Source organism: Mus musculus, chromosome 8 (genome assembly GCF_000001635.26).
Source record: "Mus musculus strain C57BL/6J chromosome 8, GRCm38.p6 C57BL/6J".
In the NCBI taxonomy this organism is placed as follows: domain Eukaryota; kingdom Metazoa; phylum Chordata; class Mammalia; order Rodentia; family Muridae; genus Mus; species Mus musculus.
The window spans coordinates 84,572,906-84,589,455 of NC_000074.6; the positions used below are offsets into that span (position 1 = coordinate 84,572,906).

The 16,550-nt window shown below is 50.5% G+C and overlaps 1 protein-coding gene and 1 long non-coding RNA gene across 35 annotated transcripts in view; one reads left to right on the forward strand and one right to left on the reverse strand.

Moving 5' to 3' along the window:
- The window catches only part of Cacna1a (calcium channel, voltage-dependent, P/Q type, alpha 1A subunit), a 301,621-nt gene that overhangs the window by 234,275 nt on the left and 50,796 nt on the right, over window positions 1-16,550 (forward strand). For 22 of the 34 annotated variants that reach the window (XR_003947227.1, XR_003947223.1, XR_003947224.1 and 19 more), the window contains exons 27-33: window positions 3,378-3,389; window positions 6,565-6,664; window positions 7,158-7,318; window positions 8,309-8,446; window positions 10,654-10,855; window positions 14,140-14,304; window positions 15,844-15,954. Coding sequence is in view for 27 of the 34 variants with exons in the window: in XM_006530609.3 (XP_006530672.1) it covers window positions 3,378-3,389; window positions 6,565-6,664; window positions 7,158-7,318; window positions 8,309-8,446; window positions 10,654-10,855; window positions 14,140-14,304; window positions 15,844-15,954 (889 nt within the window). In the remaining 7 variants the exon portion in view is untranslated. The remainder of the gene's footprint in view (window positions 1-3,377; window positions 3,390-6,564; window positions 6,665-7,157; window positions 7,319-8,308; window positions 8,447-10,653; window positions 10,856-14,139; window positions 14,305-15,843; window positions 15,955-16,550) is intronic. The other 12 variants (XR_003947226.1, XM_006530595.4, XM_006530599.4 and 9 more) reach the window with 1 other exon arrangement.
- Gm32854 lies at window positions 10,135-15,847 on the reverse strand. The gene is made up of 2 exons (XR_387847.4): window positions 14,485-15,847; window positions 10,135-10,840 (listed from the first exon to the last, which is right to left on the reverse strand). It is a non-coding gene; the product is annotated as a predicted gene, 32854 (long non-coding RNA).

The window sequence follows — 16,550 nt, forward strand, 5'->3', positions numbered from 1 at the left end:
AGTTTCTAGGCAGCTATTCCAAGATGGTGCCCAAGGTTGGGCTCTCCCTGAGATGGAGCCCAGTTTAGGTCTCGTCAGAGAGGGATCCCAAGATCCCTGTCAGCATGCGCCACAGTGCAGTCTCTGACAGCGGACATCAACATCAGGGACAGGCCTAGCTTGCTCCTAGTCCAGAAATCCATCTTGGGAACATAGGTTGTGCCTGTCCCATGAGTCATTCCCAGAAAGGAAGGTCTTCCGGGAACCTTGACCCACCTCATCCGGCACAGAAGCCTGGGGGATTCTTTGGGTTGTCTTACTGCTGGCTCCCCAGCAGGTATGGCCTCTCAGTCAGCTCTTTCACTTGCCAGTAAGTGCATGCTCCATCACAGAGGGCCTGCACTGTTGCCCATTCCCAGGCGAAGGGCTGCAGTAGGCCCTACCACGCTGCTCCCTGGGACACAGCGAGCTGTGGTTATGGAGGTCATGAGTTGTTTCTGTAGCCTGGAAGCCTGATTTGACCAGACTCCCGGCCCTCTTGCCCTCTTCTCTACTCTTCCGTCTGTCTCTGTCTCTCTGACTCTCTCTCTCTCTCTCTCTCTCTCTCTCTCTCTCTCTCTCTCTCTCTCTCTCTCTCTCTCTCTCTCTCTGTGTCTCACCACCACCACCACCCCAGTCAACCTGTATTCTCTTCTCTTCACTTTTTTTCCCTTTTTCTGGTCCTGGGGTTAAAGCCAGGGGCATTTACATGAGATCTGAGCTCTAGAGTCAAGTTTTTAATGTTCTCATGAATTCTATACAGACATTATGCTACCCTGTGCTCCTAGAATCCCTGTGTGTAGCTCTTTCCCCCAACTCCTATACAGAAGAAGGTCAGATGGGGACATCCACATGCCTGTGCAGGCTGGCAGTTCTAACAGAAACCAGCATTGGAAGCATGAGCCAAGGATTCTCTAGGAATCTTAGAAGAGCTTGCCATTGTGGATATTTCAATGGGATGGGAGAGGAGATACACGGACCCCTACCATGCCCCCACCTCACTACCAAGAATCTCCTTGGTCCTGCTGCTTCTCACCAAAGACTGGACTTGCAGCTCAGCTCAAGCTGGCAAGCACCTTGGTTAAGCCACTCCTGCATACCCAATAGCAAAATGGATGCCAGTTGCTACTTGCTTCCCAAGAGGAGTTTCAGAGCCCTCCCTCCCTTGCCCCATAATCCCTAGCAGCAGGCTTTTGATCTCTTGTACATGGAGCGTCTCAACTTGTGAAGTCTTTGCTTGGTGTCTCCTTGTTGATGTCATGGTAGAGCGTCAGCTTGCTGTTTTTCTCTCTCCGTTGTCTGTCCCATGAGCCTCTCTGCTCATAGACAAGGTGGGAAACCCCAGCAGCAGTGCAAGGTACCTCCAGCTGGGTGTGGTAGCAAGTGTTTGTAGTCCTGCCCCTTGAGAGGTCGAAGCAGGAGCATTGTTGCTTCTAAAGCCAGCCTCAGGTATGGAACTCTTGTCTCAGAAAAAGAAGGAAAGAGGAGGGAGCTCCCTGAGTCTGGAAACCTCTGTGTTCCCTGGTTTCCCATGCAGCAAGTGTAACAGCCCGAATGAGAGGAAGTACCTTGAGCGCATCATCCAGGGTAGTGATCCCCATTCCACAGATGAGAAACTGAGGCTGAGGCAGGGGATACGGAGAATGAAATCTTGACCTGTCCTACTGGGAGGTCTGGGAGGCCAAGAAGCAGGAAGGAGAGGGAGCGAGGCTGCTCCCTTCTTGGATCAGAGGGATTGAGGCAAGGGCCCTGTCTGTCTGCCTGTGCTCTCCCAGCAATGATCCTGCCCTCCTCCTCCTCGTCACCCACATCTGTATGTGTGATCTGTGTGGGTGTGCATACACGTGCGCTCCATCCACTCACCGTGCTCCATCTCCCATGCGCCATCATTAACAAGCCATCTCACAGTCTGTCACCATGAGGGACATCATGCCTAGTGCCCATGCTTTGGGGTAGCCAGCTGACACCTCACAGCAACTGCTAGATCATGATCTCACACTCACTGCCAAGAGTCTATCTGGCGGTGGCACCCTTCCCCCCTCCCCCAGGGCAGGTCCTTCAGCCCTGCAGAGCTGGCAGAGTGTACCTTGGTCAAGCCGCTCCTGCACCCTCAGACCACACTCCCAACAACCAAAGAAGAGACCCTCAAGCAACACCCTCAAAACAGCTCTGCCCCAAAGGAAGGAAGACCCAACCTCAAAATGCATGCACGTGGGTTTGATTCCCAGTCTGCCCATTTCTGGCTGTGTGCCCTTGAGGAAGTCACTCTCCCTGTCTGGGGGTCCGATGTCTCATCTGGGAAATGGGCCCAATGGTGCCATCCTCCTGCAGGTAAATGCAGTGACTCATGACTCAGCAGCACGTTAGGCAAAGTCCAGCTAGGGACAGAGCTCAGTGACAGTGCTGCCCTGATGTTCAGGAACTCTGGATTCCTAAAAAGATGCTGCAGACGCCAGTGACACTGGAAGCATCTCTAACCCCCATGGGGAAGGACCTGTAGACTTCCAGGTCTGAGAGCCCTGAGCTCTGCAGAGATATTTATCTGTAGATTTATCTGTAGACATTAGGCCGTTCAGTTGAAAGAAGGAAGTGGCTAAGCATGACGGACATAATGCCTGGAATCACAGCTCCTTGCGAGGCTGAGACAGGATCACAAGGTCAGGAACTGGCAGGAAATTTAACAAGACCCTATCTCAAAATAGAAAGTAAATGAAGTCTGGAGGCATGGCTCAGGGTTAGAGCCCCTGCCTAGAATCCCCCAGTGAGGGCCTGAGCATGGTTCTATAGCAGAGTGTTGACCTAGCATCTGTGAGATCCTGGATTCCATCATCAACAACTCTAGTTCCAGAAAGCTTCACCCACCAGACACACACACACACACACACCTGTATCCCAGCTACTCAGAAGTTTAAGGCAGAAAGATCAGTTTTTCAGGCCAACCTGAGCTACATCTTGACATGAGTCACTAGGTGGAGGCTACCAATACCAACATGAAGCATCTTGAAGTCAAGCCCATTTTCCAGATGAGGCTTGTTGGCAGTCAGGGCAGCATTCAAACCTCTGTCCTTTTCCCCACAAAACTCTCCCACAGCAAGCTGGGCCCCCATGGCAGGATGGCTGCAGGAAGCAATCCTGCTCTTGGCAGTGACTGAGTGGCTAGTTCACCCCAGGGCTCCTTGGTATTTGCCTTTGTGAGCTGCTCTCAGGGCCATGTCCTGCCCAGTACAGAGATTGAGAAGGGGCTGGCTCCCATGGTCCCCTCGGGGTCCCAGAGCCCGGCCTATGTGTGTCTGTGCGTGTCCTGTGTTCTCTCTGAGGCCACTCACGATTTGTCTCTCCTTCCGACGCCACCTCACCAGGAGCAGTACACGGTAAAGTGCCCCCCCCCCTCTCTCTCTCTCTCTCTCTCTCTCTCTCTCTGTCTCGTCTTCCGTGCCCCATTTGCAGCCGTGTTGGTTCTGGCCTCCTTTTTCTGTGGCCTTTGTTCTTGCTGGTGTCCTGTTGCTAACCATGACCAGAGCCTGCCTCCCAAGGGTGGAGGAGCCACAAGAGATCACAGCTTCACCTGCCACTGTGACCCACCAGCGCTTACCTAGAACAAAAGGGCCAGGGAATATTCCTCCTCACATGTGATATCAACAGGGCCAAGGGGCTGGGGAGAGGGTCACCAGAGCAGCTGAGGCGTGGAAAGCAGGCTTTCTGGAGAGAAGGCAGCCATCACTCTATGAGGAGTGAGCATCTGCCTAGCAGATCTTTCTGAGGCATGGACTCAGTGATTTACACACTGTGTCCCTGCCTCCAAAACAGTAAAGAGATATAGATGTAAATAGAAGTTGGTGTTCTTCCTTAATATATAACAAGCACTTAGAAATAAGAAAAACTGGTCTAATGATCAGTAAACAAAGGATATAATAAGCAGAAACATCAGAGCTGGGTGTTGTGGCGCACATCTTTAATCCCAGCCGGGACCCAGGAGGCAGAGGCAAGTGGATTTCTCAGTTTGAGGTCAGCCTGGTATACATAGTTCTAGACCCAGCCGTGCTACACAAAGAGACCCTTTCTCCAAACAAAAAAGACTCCTTAGTTGGTAAATTGACATACGAACGTGAGGACCTGAGTTCAGTCTCTAGAGCCCATTTAAAAAGTCTGATGTAAGCCAATCTTGGTGGCACACACCTTTAATCCCAGCACTCGGGAGGCAGAGGCAGGCAAATCTCTGAGTTCCAGGCCAGCCTGGTCTACAGAGTGAGTTCCAGGACAGCCAGGGCTACACAGAGAAACCCTGTCTCGAAAAACAAAATAACAACAATAAATAAATAAATAAAAAGTCTGATGTGGCGGCATACACATAGAAGTCCAGCACTGGGGATGGAGGGGCTGGTCCTTGGGACCACTGGTCAGCCTGTCCTACTGGGTGAAGCCATAGGCCAGTGAGATGCTGCCTCAACAGATAACATGAGTGCCACCTCAGGTTGACTTGTGGCCTCCACATACATACACAGGTACCTGTACACATCTTCACAGACACATGCACATGCTGCGAGAGTATACACACACACACACACACACACACACACACACACACACACACACACTCAAACACACTCACCAATATGGCTGGAAGCAGCAACCGCACACAGCCCCAGCCAGCTTGTCTCACCATGCCAGGAAATGGTGCTCTCCACCAGAAGCCCTGGTGCCGGGAAGATCTGGATTGGGCATTAACCAATAGGGACACATTTGTCCCTTGGACTGCAGCCTTGGTCCATTTGCATGTCCTGAGACTTCACACCAGCTGTGAGTCAGATAGCTCACAGAGCCAAAATTAAAGAGAACACACCGAAGAATTCATCACAAGTTGGGCCTCTGAGGGGTTTCTATCTAGGCCTGACATCTGATCTCTCTGGAATAGTACCAAGCTGACAGAGCCCATAGCTTTCTAGGGAGGCACCAAGAAAGGGAGGAGAGCAGCTAAGTGGATGTTGCAGTGCTGTGCAAAGCCAGACAGTAGGCACACCCATCATTCCAGCACTCAGGAGCATGAGGTCAGAGGACCTCAAAGCCAACATGGACTACATGGTGAAACATTGTCTTAAGGAGAGATGGCTAAGTTGGTGAAGGCTCCTGCTACCAAGCCTGACAACCTGAGTTCAACTCTAGGGATCCATATGGTGAAACCAAAGAACAGATTCCCAAATGTTGTCCTCTGACATGCATGCTGTGACACACACATGCTCACAAAATTAACAAAGGTTTTCTAGCTAGCCCGACAATGGTGGTGCACACCTTTAACCCAGTACTAAGGAGGCAGAGGGAGGCAGATCTCTGAGACCAGCCTGATCTATAGAGTGTTCTCCAAGACAGCCAGAGCTACACAGAGAAAGACACAAAAGAGATTTTTGAGTGGGCATGGTGGTGTGCACCTTTTAACCCTGCACTCAGGAGAAGAAAAAGCATAAGATCTCTGGATGCAAGGCTAACCTGGTCTACATAGTGTGTTTCAGGGTTAGCCAGCCAGGCCAGACTGTCTCCAAAAGCAAAAAGAGGAGAAAAAAATCAATTAAAAAAAGCAAACACACACACACATACACACTAATAATAAAATTTTTAAAAAACGGGGATTGTTGGTGGTGCAGCCATCAGTGGGATAGGCTAGGTTGAAGGTGACCTCAGCCAAGCAAAGGTCTGCCTTGCTCTTGAGCTGACATTCAGGAAGGATCCTCAGTAGAAGGAAGGAGTGGTGACCAGTATGTACGAAAAGATAAAGTAGATGTGCGAAGTCTGAGTAAAAAGGTCCCAGTGAACGGGGGGTACTTGAGACAGCACCCTCTGGGACTTGAGCATGAAGCCAGCAGACAAACATGACTCTGGGATTTGTGTTTGGGCCCTGGGTGGGGGTGGGAGCCATTATCTTCAAGCTCTTGATGGCCTAGGTAGCTAAGAGCTCTGTGTCTTTGGAGTCTTCGTGGTTAAGTCCACAGGTCCTACTTTTTACCACCAAGGTAGGTAGGGACCTTGGAGACTGGAGCAGCAGCCGTGCCTGAGATCATGTTGGTATTTGAAAGGACTGGCCCCTAGTTACTTCTGTCCTTCAGCCTAGGGAACATGGGACTGGGGAAGCATTCTGAAGCCTTCAGAAGGAGGGTGGGTCTCATCTCACAGTTCACCAACCTCCCAGGCCTTTGATTTGCTACAAAGAGCAGTGGAAGCATTGGTGCAGACAGTTGCACACAGTGCTGCACACCTCCAATCCCAGAACTGAAGAGGAAGATGAAGGAAGAGCCAGCCATTGCTTCCTAGAAAGACTGTAAGACATTGTCTCAAAAGAACTAATTAAAAACAAAAATCCTCAGTGCAGAGGCAGGGTCTTCAACAAACTATGAGAACAGGATCCCTCAAAGTGATCAGGTTTCCAGGGCAAAACTAGACCATCCATCAGCCCATCAGGTCCAGCCAAGGGGGACCATGTGGGGTTGTGGGCCCCTCCTTCCCAGGCTGACTTCTGCTTTGTCTCTTCCCTTCCCCGACCCTAACATCCCTCAACAGTGGCAATAGCAAAGGAAAGGACATTAACACCATTAAGTCTCTCCGAGTCCTCCGGGTGCTACGACCTCTAAAGACCATCAAGCGGCTGCCAAAGCTGAAGGTGAGACTGGGGTCTGGAGAGAGGGTCCTGGAGCTGGCCACCCACAGACAAAAAAGGTTGTACAGTGCTCCATACACAACACTGAGAAACATAGTGGTGTGCACCTGGGACCCAGCACTCAGGGGCTGGGGAAAGACAACCCCAGGTCTGGTCAGCCTGGGTCCTTTGGGGACCCGTCTCAATACTATGTTGAAAGAGATGCTGACTGCCTCATAGACTTTATGTGTGGGTGTAGTTGCTATGTTTGTCCAGAAGGTGGCAGCAAAGGGGATTGGCTGGCAGACCCTGCCCCAGGTCAGGATTCCTTTTGCTAGGTCAGGGCGGAGAAAGGCAGAGCCGGAGCTATTTAAAACAAGCAGAGGGCTGGGATGTATCTCAGTTGGCAGAACTCTTGCCTAGTGTACCAGAAGCACTGGGTTCCATACCAATGTTTTCAGCTCACCCAACCCCACCACCACGCCCTCCCCGCCTCACACCCCTCCTCCTGCCGCAGGCCGTGTTTGACTGCGTGGTGAACTCGCTCAAGAACGTCTTCAACATCCTCATTGTGTACATGCTGTTCATGTTCATCTTCGCTGTGGTAGCCGTGCAGCTCTTCAAGGGCAAGTTCTTCCACTGCACGGACGAGTCCAAGGAGTTCGAGAGAGACTGTCGGTGGGTGGGACACGCGGCAGGGGAGGCGGGGTCCAGGGCCCACAGTCACACACTGAGGCAGAGCGGTAACTCCGGGTCAGCTTGGATTTTTAGAGTCAGGTGGGGTATACCTAGGAACCTCAGCACTCAGAAGGCTGAGGCAGGAGGATCACCCTGAGTTTTGAGACCAAGCTGGGTTAAGGAGTGAGCACTTGTCACACACACACACAAAAAAGTAAAATAAAATAAAAAGCGGTGCCAGCGATTGGGTGTGCTGGGTGTGCACAGCAGCAAGGCACAGGCCCAATCCCCTCCCCTCCCCGGCATGGAAAACAGTAACAAGGGAGACGTCTAAGACTGGGTGATGTGAGGCCCAGGAGGCTAAGATGTTAAGATGGGGAGCCCCAGCCCAGCCTGCCTCCCAGAGAAGCCCTGTGCCATAAAAGAAGAGCGAATGAGAAAGTTTGAGAACCTGGGTTTGCCCCTTCAGACCTGGTTAACGTTCTAGTCTCCCAGTGGCTTCGTCAAGGGGGTACTGACCACAGATCCATAGTCCCTCCTTGGGTTGTATCCAAGCTGCCCTGTTCAGATGCTCCCTGGACACAGTGGCACAGGCCTGTCACGCACTGCTTGGGACACTGAGGCAGGAAGAGTTTCTCCATCAGCCTGGGCTACTTCAGGAGGCCAGAGCTTCTCCATCAGCCTGGGCTACTTCAGGAGACCAGAGCTTCTCCATCAGCCTGGGCTACTTCAGGAGACCCTGCCATACCAAAAGGATCTTAGAGTCTTGGGTGGTATTTGAACTCACTACTTCCTGTTCTGAAAGGTGTAAGGACCCTGAAATAGGGTGTCCCCGTGTTTGCCTCTCCGTCCTGCCTGTGTCCCCCATACCTACACTCAAGCCAGGGTCTCGGCTCCCCCAGGGTCACTGCCGTGCACCCACCTCCAGGCAGCACACGTGGCCTTAGGGAGGTGGTGGCGCCCTGCTGACTAACCAGCTCTCTGTGACAGAGGCAAGTACCTCCTGTACGAGAAGAACGAAGTGAAGGCCCGGGACCGCGAGTGGAAGAAGTACGAGTTCCACTACGACAACGTGCTCTGGGCTCTGCTCACACTTTTCACAGTGTCCACAGGAGAGGGCTGGCCACAGTGAGTAGCAAGGGTCAGGGACCCAGGGAACAGGGGAGCGGGGATGGGGGAGAACAGGGGTGTCAAAGCTTGGCCTGTGCCCAAGGTTGTTACCATGATGTGCTCTCACAGTTTAGGGGTGGCCCCGTGGGTCATGGGTGGCACTCTTAAGCTGAACTCCAGCCTCGCTGTTGGGAAGCTCAGGTCCCCCCCGCCGCCCCCCCAGCAGCACAAATGTGAACACAGACTTGAAAGCAAGCAAGCGGCAGCCTTTCTGGACGTGGTGACCACGCCTTTAACCCCAGAATCCCCAGAGGCAGAGGCAGGGGGGTGTCTCTGTGAGCTTGAGGCCACAACAAGCTCCAGGCCATCCAGGGCTGCACAGTGAGACTCAAAACAACAGGGGGCTGAGGGGTGTCTCTGACAGGACTATGCATACTCAGAAGACACCGGTTGGCTTTCCCACCCTCAGGTCAGGCTTGCAAACACCTGCACGGACTCCTAGGGATCCGGGCCTCTAAACTCTGAGGGAACTGCACGTGTGTACATATACTCGCACATACACATAATTTAAAATAAAATAAGATTAAAGGGCTAGAGAGATGGCTCAGCAGTTAAGAGCATTGACTGTTCTTCCGGAGGTCCTGAGTTCAATTCCCACCAGCCACATGGTGGCTCACAACCATCTGTAATGGGACTTGATGTCTTCTTCTGGTGTGTCTGAAGACAGCAACCATGTACTCACATACATAAAATAAATAAATCCTTTTTAAAAATTAAATAAATAGGGGCTGGAGAGATGGCTTAGCGGTTAAGAGCACTGACTGCTCTTCCACAGGTCCTGAGTTCAAATCCCAGCAACCACATGGTGGCTCACAACCATCCTAACAAGATCTGACACCCTCTTCTGGAGTGTCTGAAGACAGCTACAGTGTACTTACATATAATAAATAAATAAATATTTTTAAAATTAAATAAATAAATGAATGAATGAATGAATGAATGAATGAATGAATGAATAAAATAGTCTTGGGGCTGGAGGGATAGGTCAGTTCCTAACATACCTGAGTTTGAATTCTAGCACCCATATAGCAACCAGACATGAGGCATACTTCTCTAACCCCAACACTACTGGGCAGAAACAGGGAGATTCCAGGAGCTCCAGGGCTGTCCAGCTCAGGTTCAGTGAGAGACCTCTATTTTCAAAATTAAGACAAAGTCAGTGAGATAGCGAGCTCAGCAGGCAAAGAGGCACACACAGAAGGAAAGAACCAACTCTCAAAAGTTGTCCTCTGACCTACACACACACACACACACACACACAGCAGGCATGCACACAGAAATAAATGAATGTAAATTTCGGGACTCGCTCACTTACTTGCTGTTCTAAGAGAAGACCTGAACAGTTCCCAGTACCCAAGTCTGGTCACTCACAGCCACCTGTAGCTCCAGCTTCAGTGGATTCAACCTCCTTTACTGGCCTCTGTGGTAACCTGCTCTCAGATGCACCATAATTGAAAATATTCACATAATTGAAGATAAAAAAAAAACTCAGAGCCACACAAATGATTTGTCCAAACAAGGTACATGCTCTCCATGATGAACAAACACATTTATCACATCTGCTATACCAAGGCACTGCTTAGACACCGAACGGTTTCTTTGATTAGAGGCTATTTACAGAGCAAAAGGCAGCCATGAACACTGCATTCACCAGACACAAAACTTTTATTCTGTAGCGCTGGGAACCCAGGGCCTCACATGTTCAAGGCACTGAGCCCCACCAAGAGAATGTTTGAGCAGTGTGCATTCTGAGCCCATACAGAGCTGTTCTGACCACACTTTGTGCACATTGCTCCTGAACCTCCTTCCCATCTATGCCATTTCTGCTTAAATACCCCACATGGACTGGTGCCTGCTTCCAAAAATTCCTACCTCATCTGTCACCACAAACCTAGCTTTAGATACCAATGTGAACATTTCTTTCTGAGTCTCTCCAAACGGCTGAATGTCAGTTTCCTTCTGTGCAAAGTGGAGCCAGAAATGACCTCCCCAAAGGCTACTGGGAAAAGATGTGAAAAGCTGAGCATTCTCAGGCACACGGTCAACCCCATGCTTGCAGAGTCACTGACTGAGTTTATTTCTTCTCCATCTCTTGTTCCCCGGCTCCTGTGCCTCTGCCCTCCCCATCCTCTCTATCGCTCCTGTCTCCTTCCCACACTTCACAGGGTCCTCAAGCACTCAGTGGATGCTACTTTTGAGAACCAGGGCCCCAGCCCCGGGTACCGCATGGAGATGTCCATCTTCTACGTGGTGTACTTTGTAGTGTTTCCCTTCTTCTTTGTCAATATCTTCGTGGCCTTGATCATCATCACCTTTCAGGAGCAGGGAGACAAGATGATGGAAGAGTACAGCCTGGAGAAAAATGAGGTACCGCTGGCTAGTTGTGTTCCCTGTTTACAAACTGGTACAAAACCCACATTCTTTCTCTCTCTCTCTCTCTCTCTCTCTCTCTCTCTCTCTCTCTCTCTCTCTCTCTCTCTCTCACACACACACACACACACACACACACACACACGCACACGCACACGCACACGCACACGTACTGCAAGAAACCTGAATGAAAACAAATAAAAAGTGATACATGACTGCCTCTAGGTATGAAGAAAGAAGAGGTTTATTGTAGATAAAAGGAGAGCATAGGCCAGAGAAGGGACATCTGGGAGAGTCCAGAGTAAACATGACCCTACATGAGGAGATGGGGGGTGGGGGGGAAGGGAGAGGAGCTGCCAAGCCTGGACCAAGAAACTGGCCAAGAGGGTAAAGGGTAGCCCAAAAGACCGGGTTACCAAAATGGCTGGATTATATAGGGAAAGGCAGCTGGGGGAAGGGCAGCCCAGCCTTTGGGCTGAAAAAGTTTAGGGTAAGCCAAAGTTTACGGAAAGCCAACCATACCTTGTAATAGGTAGGGACTGAGGGATGCTGGGAGAACCTCGAAATCAAGTCTACTTTGGTATGTTAATGGACACTTCAGATAGCCGTTTGTCTCAGGTTTGAGACCTAACAAAACCAACTTGTGGAAAAAATTGAGAACACAACAACAGCAAATGTTCCTGAGAGGGTACAGTCTGCAGGATAGCTCTCCTTTGGATTTCCAGGGAGAAAAAAATGCAGACATCAGTTATCAGGAGGATATATCAGTCAGTCTGAAGCATGTTGTGCTGCAATAACAAGCAGCCCCGTGTATCTACAGAGGGGCTGATTTCTTGATCATGCTTCATATCCAGTTCAGTAGTCCTGTCCATTCTTTCTTTATTCTTATTGACCAATCTAGCACACAATCTTCTTCCAAGATACTTCAGAGCAAAGGGTAGTATGCCTGTGATCTAGCCCTTGGTTCTTCTCAGAGGGACTATATGACTTTCTCTAAGGACATATAAACAGATATCTGTTTAGTCCAGTGCACCAAAGACAAAACAAGAGACAGTTCCACCCAGGTCTAGCAGTATGATCCAGTGAGTTTATTGCCATCACTAGAGAAACATGGGTGATGAGTTACGATAGCTGTACCCATTCTTAGAACTCCCTATACAGTTTGCAGGCAGCTCCATGGAAAGTCTCTTCCCCAGCAGGTTTTTATTACATGCATAACATTGTGGAGAAGCCTACTGAATATAACTTTGTGAGCTTCCTTAGTCATGTGAGTTTCCTGAGCTGAGCCTTGTCAGTTTCCTGAACTTCCTGAGTCATGTGAGTTTCCTGAGTTTCCTTAGCTATATGAGTTTCCTGAGTTTCCTGAGTTTTCCTCTTTGCTTAAGGAGGGAGTGAGTTTTTATAGGAAAGAGCTACATATAACTACACACCTTCCTCTGGCTCTTACTTTTTTTTCTGCCTCCTCTTCAGCAGTGTTGTCTGAGCCTTGGATCTGGTGATAAAGATGCCTATTTCCCTCCATTTATAGCTGAACATTGAAACACTTTGCCACAAACAGCCACATGTTCTCTGAAATTTGACCAACTTTGAATCTCTGCAATAACCACTACCACTCAGAACAACAAAAAAAAAGAAGTGTGTGCCTGGCAATGGTGGTGCATTCCTTTAAATCCAGTACTCAGGAGTATAAAAACACCCCTCTCTCTCATCTGCTGTTCCTGCTGCCAGACCAGCTCCCTGGTTCCAGCAGGGGGCACCAAGGCTATCACTTCCCCTTCAGCCACACTGACTACTAAAGGAACCCATGCTGAATGAGTCTATCCTTGAGTGCAGGGTATGAGAGAAGTAAACACAGCTTTCTCTGAGGGGACAGCTGCTTACCCTGAAGACGTGACTAGTCTCTTCCACCCATACTGCCTGTCACTCTCTCCTCCTCCCTTCAGTGAACTGTTGCCCGGGGTGTAAAGTAAAGTCCTACAAGTTCTCCAAAGCACTGAATTTGGCCTCCTTAGTTTTCTTTCAGAACTCACCTCAGTGCTTCCCAAAGTTGCCTTCAAGTTGTCTCAACTGCTTGCAGCACTTTGCAAACCTGATTTACATGCTAGTGTGAGTCATTAAAAAATATACCAGAGCCTCTCCTACCTCATAAAGACCAGTAAAGCTCTGAACTGTGAGCACAGCCCTATGTGGCCTACTCAGCAAAGGCTGTCACATGCCCAGTTCCCTCCGTAACGCCTTTTCCTTCTGGATCATGTTCCAGTCCTGATATCCATGGAGACCTCAACTGGTTATAACCAAATCCCTCATGGATCTTTTTTTCTTCCGAGACAGGGTTACTCTGTGTAGCCCTGGCTGTCCTGGAACTCACTTTGTAGACCAGGCTGGCCTCGAACTCACAAATCTGCCTGCCTCTGCCTCCCAAGTGTGGGATTAAAGGCGTGCTCCACCACTGCTTAGACCCTCATGGCTCTCTGTAAGCCAGTCCCTTATGACTTCAGGCCCTGTAGCCTTTGTAGGTCTGTAGCTCAGTTCTGCCTCCACAGCACCTGGACTGACAGATGCCAGCAGCTCCTGGGTCCCAGAGCCTCCCTCACGGGCCAGGAGAAGCAAAGGACTCAAAGAGAAAGAATAATTTATCTGGCCACAGTGGCAAGTACCCAGAAGGTGGAGCAAGGGGATCACTGTTTTGAAGCCAGCATGGGCTACAGAGGGACATCCTGTCTCAAAAGGAGAGGCAGCTGCTCTGCAGTCGACTCCTTGCTGGAAGTCCTGAAAGCCCTGGGCTCCTGTCCCAAGCACCATAGAAACTCATCATGATCACATAGGCAGCTTGGAACCAGGCTGGGCTACATAAAATCCTGAGGATGGGGCGGGGGGGTGGGGAATATGGGGATATGGGGGTATGGGGGGAAAGGAGGGAGGGAAGGAGAGAGAATGTAAAGAGGGAGCTGTGGGGCCTGAAGAGCACTGCTTCACAGTGTGCTTTCCTCAGCTGTGCCTCAAGCCCAGCCTTTCAGAAGTGGTTTTCCACATCTGCAAGCTAGTACTGTAGATAACTTCTTACAAGGAAGATTCCAAGAGAAGCAGGGAGGTGTGGTGACTTCCCGATTTGGAATAGACATAGAACTGTCAGGTTTTATAAGGGGCCTTCAAGGACTGCAGGGATCCCATCTAGGCCCAGCACAACAAGGGATCTGGACAACTGCACCAGGAGGGAGGCTATAAATGGCTGGCATCCCTCCCTGCTGTGGACCCCTCTCATGCCCTGACATCTCCCACAGAGGGCCTGCATCGACTTTGCCATCAGTGCCAAGCCGCTGACCAGGCACATGCCCCAGAACAAGCAGAGCTTCCAGTATCGAATGTGGCAGTTCGTCGTGTCCCCACCCTTTGAGTACACCATCATGGCCATGATCGCTCTCAACACCATCGTGCTAATGATGAAGGTGAGCCCCACCACCCTCCCAATGTAAGACCCACGCACAGCATCCCAGCCAGACCACACTCTGCCACTGAGCCTTCACTGTTCCACCTTCTGCCTGCCATGCCAGCTCCTTCCTTCCTCCCAGCTACTTAAACTCAGCCTGGGGCTGGGCTCTGCAGTTCTCTGATATTGCCCCACATACCTCCATCTCACATGGTTGCACACTCCACAGTCCCACCAGTCTGCACTCCTTGGGAGTCAGATGCCTGGCTTTTTGAGCGCAGCCGGAGCCTCAAGGAGAGGAGGAGACACCCTCCTTGAAGGTGTGCCGGGTGGAACATGAGAACAGATCAGAGGGGGACTTCCAGAGCTTCAAGGGTCCTAGCCCTACATGGGGGTCCTAAGCAGGGACGCTACCTCTGAGCCATGTCCTCAGCCACTGGAGATACTAGGCAAGAGCCCCACCTCTGAGCCACACCCCCAGCCCTCTATGAGGTCATCACTATACCACTTCCAGGCCTTCCTCTCTTTTTAAAAATGCCTGTGCGTTATTTGACGGATAGTGGCCTGGAGATTACCAAAAACAATAAGGGTGCCAATCAGGAGACTCAGCCAGCATGGGCGCACACAGCCATCATCCCAGCGACTTGGAGAGTCACAAATACACCATCAGCCTTGACACTTTAGTAAAACCCTGTCTCAAAAATAAAAATAAGGTAAAGAGATGGCAAGATGGCTCAGTAATAAAGCTACTTGCACCAAGCCTAGTGACCTGAGTTCAATTCCTGGGTCCCACATGTTGGAAGGAGAGAACCAACTCCTGCAAGCTGTCCTCTGACCCCCACATGGATGCATGTGTTCATACACACGTAACAGCTAAATAATATGCAACTAAAATCTAAAAACTAAAGCCTGAGGAAGGATGTGGCTCGGTGGTAAGTGCCCTTGTTTGGCATCCATTAGGCCCTAGGCTCCATTACTAGCATCAAACAATAAGTAAAAATGAGGAGGGCGCAGGAGATGGCTCAGTGGTTAAGAAACCTGACTTCCAGAGGGCCTGAGTTTAGTTCCCGGTACTATGTCAGGGAGCTTGTGACTGCCTGTATCTCCACGCTAGAGGACCTGTAAGTTTTCTGGCTTCCACAGGCATTTACACACATGATACAGATACACCCATAACACATATACATAAACATGTATGCCCATAGGCACACACACAAAAGTAAATATATCTACACAAACTCTTTTAATTGACAAGAAAGCTTGGCTGCATTATCGTGAAGATGCTTTATGGTAAATTAATTGCTCAGCATATCAGGGGATAAAGATTGCTGCAAATAAAGGCACGAGCTGTGGCTCATGGCATTTTGTGCAATGGCAGCACTTGGGAAGGCTGAGCTGGGAGGATTGCTGTCATTCTGAGGCCAGCCAGTGTTACAGGGAGACGCTATCTCAGGGCCCAGGCCTTTGCTGCTGTCGCCCTCTCTGGGCTCTGAGATCAGACCTGCAGCCTGGCTCTCAGCCAAGCCGCTGACTTCTCTGCCTGTCCTTGTCCCTCTAGTTCTACGGAGCCTCGGTGGCCTATGAAAACGCCCTTCGCGTGTTCAACATTGTCTTCACCTCCCTCTTCTCTCTCGAATGTGTGCTCAAAGTCATGGCTTTTGGGATTCTGGTACGTGGGGCCTGAGGGTAGTGGGTGGGGGGAGTACACAGGGTCCAGGGTGCGGGAGGTGTGTGCTCTGGGCCCCAAGACCTCGTCCCCAGCAAAAGTCTACACCCCACCTGCACAGCCTCAGGCCGACCTAGGAGTAGCAGGGAGACCCAATCTAGATTTCCCTTGGGTGAGTGGTGTGTGGATTCAGCTGTCCTCCAGATGACCTGGTCACGGGTACTGATGTCAGGAAACCACGACCACAGAGGACAAGTCCCCAGTATTCACAGCGGCCAGGCCTGTCTCTCCAGCGTTTGGGAGGCTGAGGCAGGAGGCTTGGGAATTCAAGGCCAGCCTAGGGCAGAGTAATGCTTGTCAGAAGAAAAGACAGAAAGGAAGGAAGGGAGGTGGAAAGAGGAAGTAAATAAAGAAGACAGTTGTGACCACAGCCCAGGAGATCTCAGGACACCCAAGTGGAATCCCCAAGATCGGAGGTCCGTCAGTCTGGCCTGTACCACTGCACTCAAACCACCGTCTTCTTACTTTTCATCCTGGTCTTTAGTGAATTTTATTTACATGTATTGGTGTTTTGCCTGCTGTATGTCTGTGTTCCACCC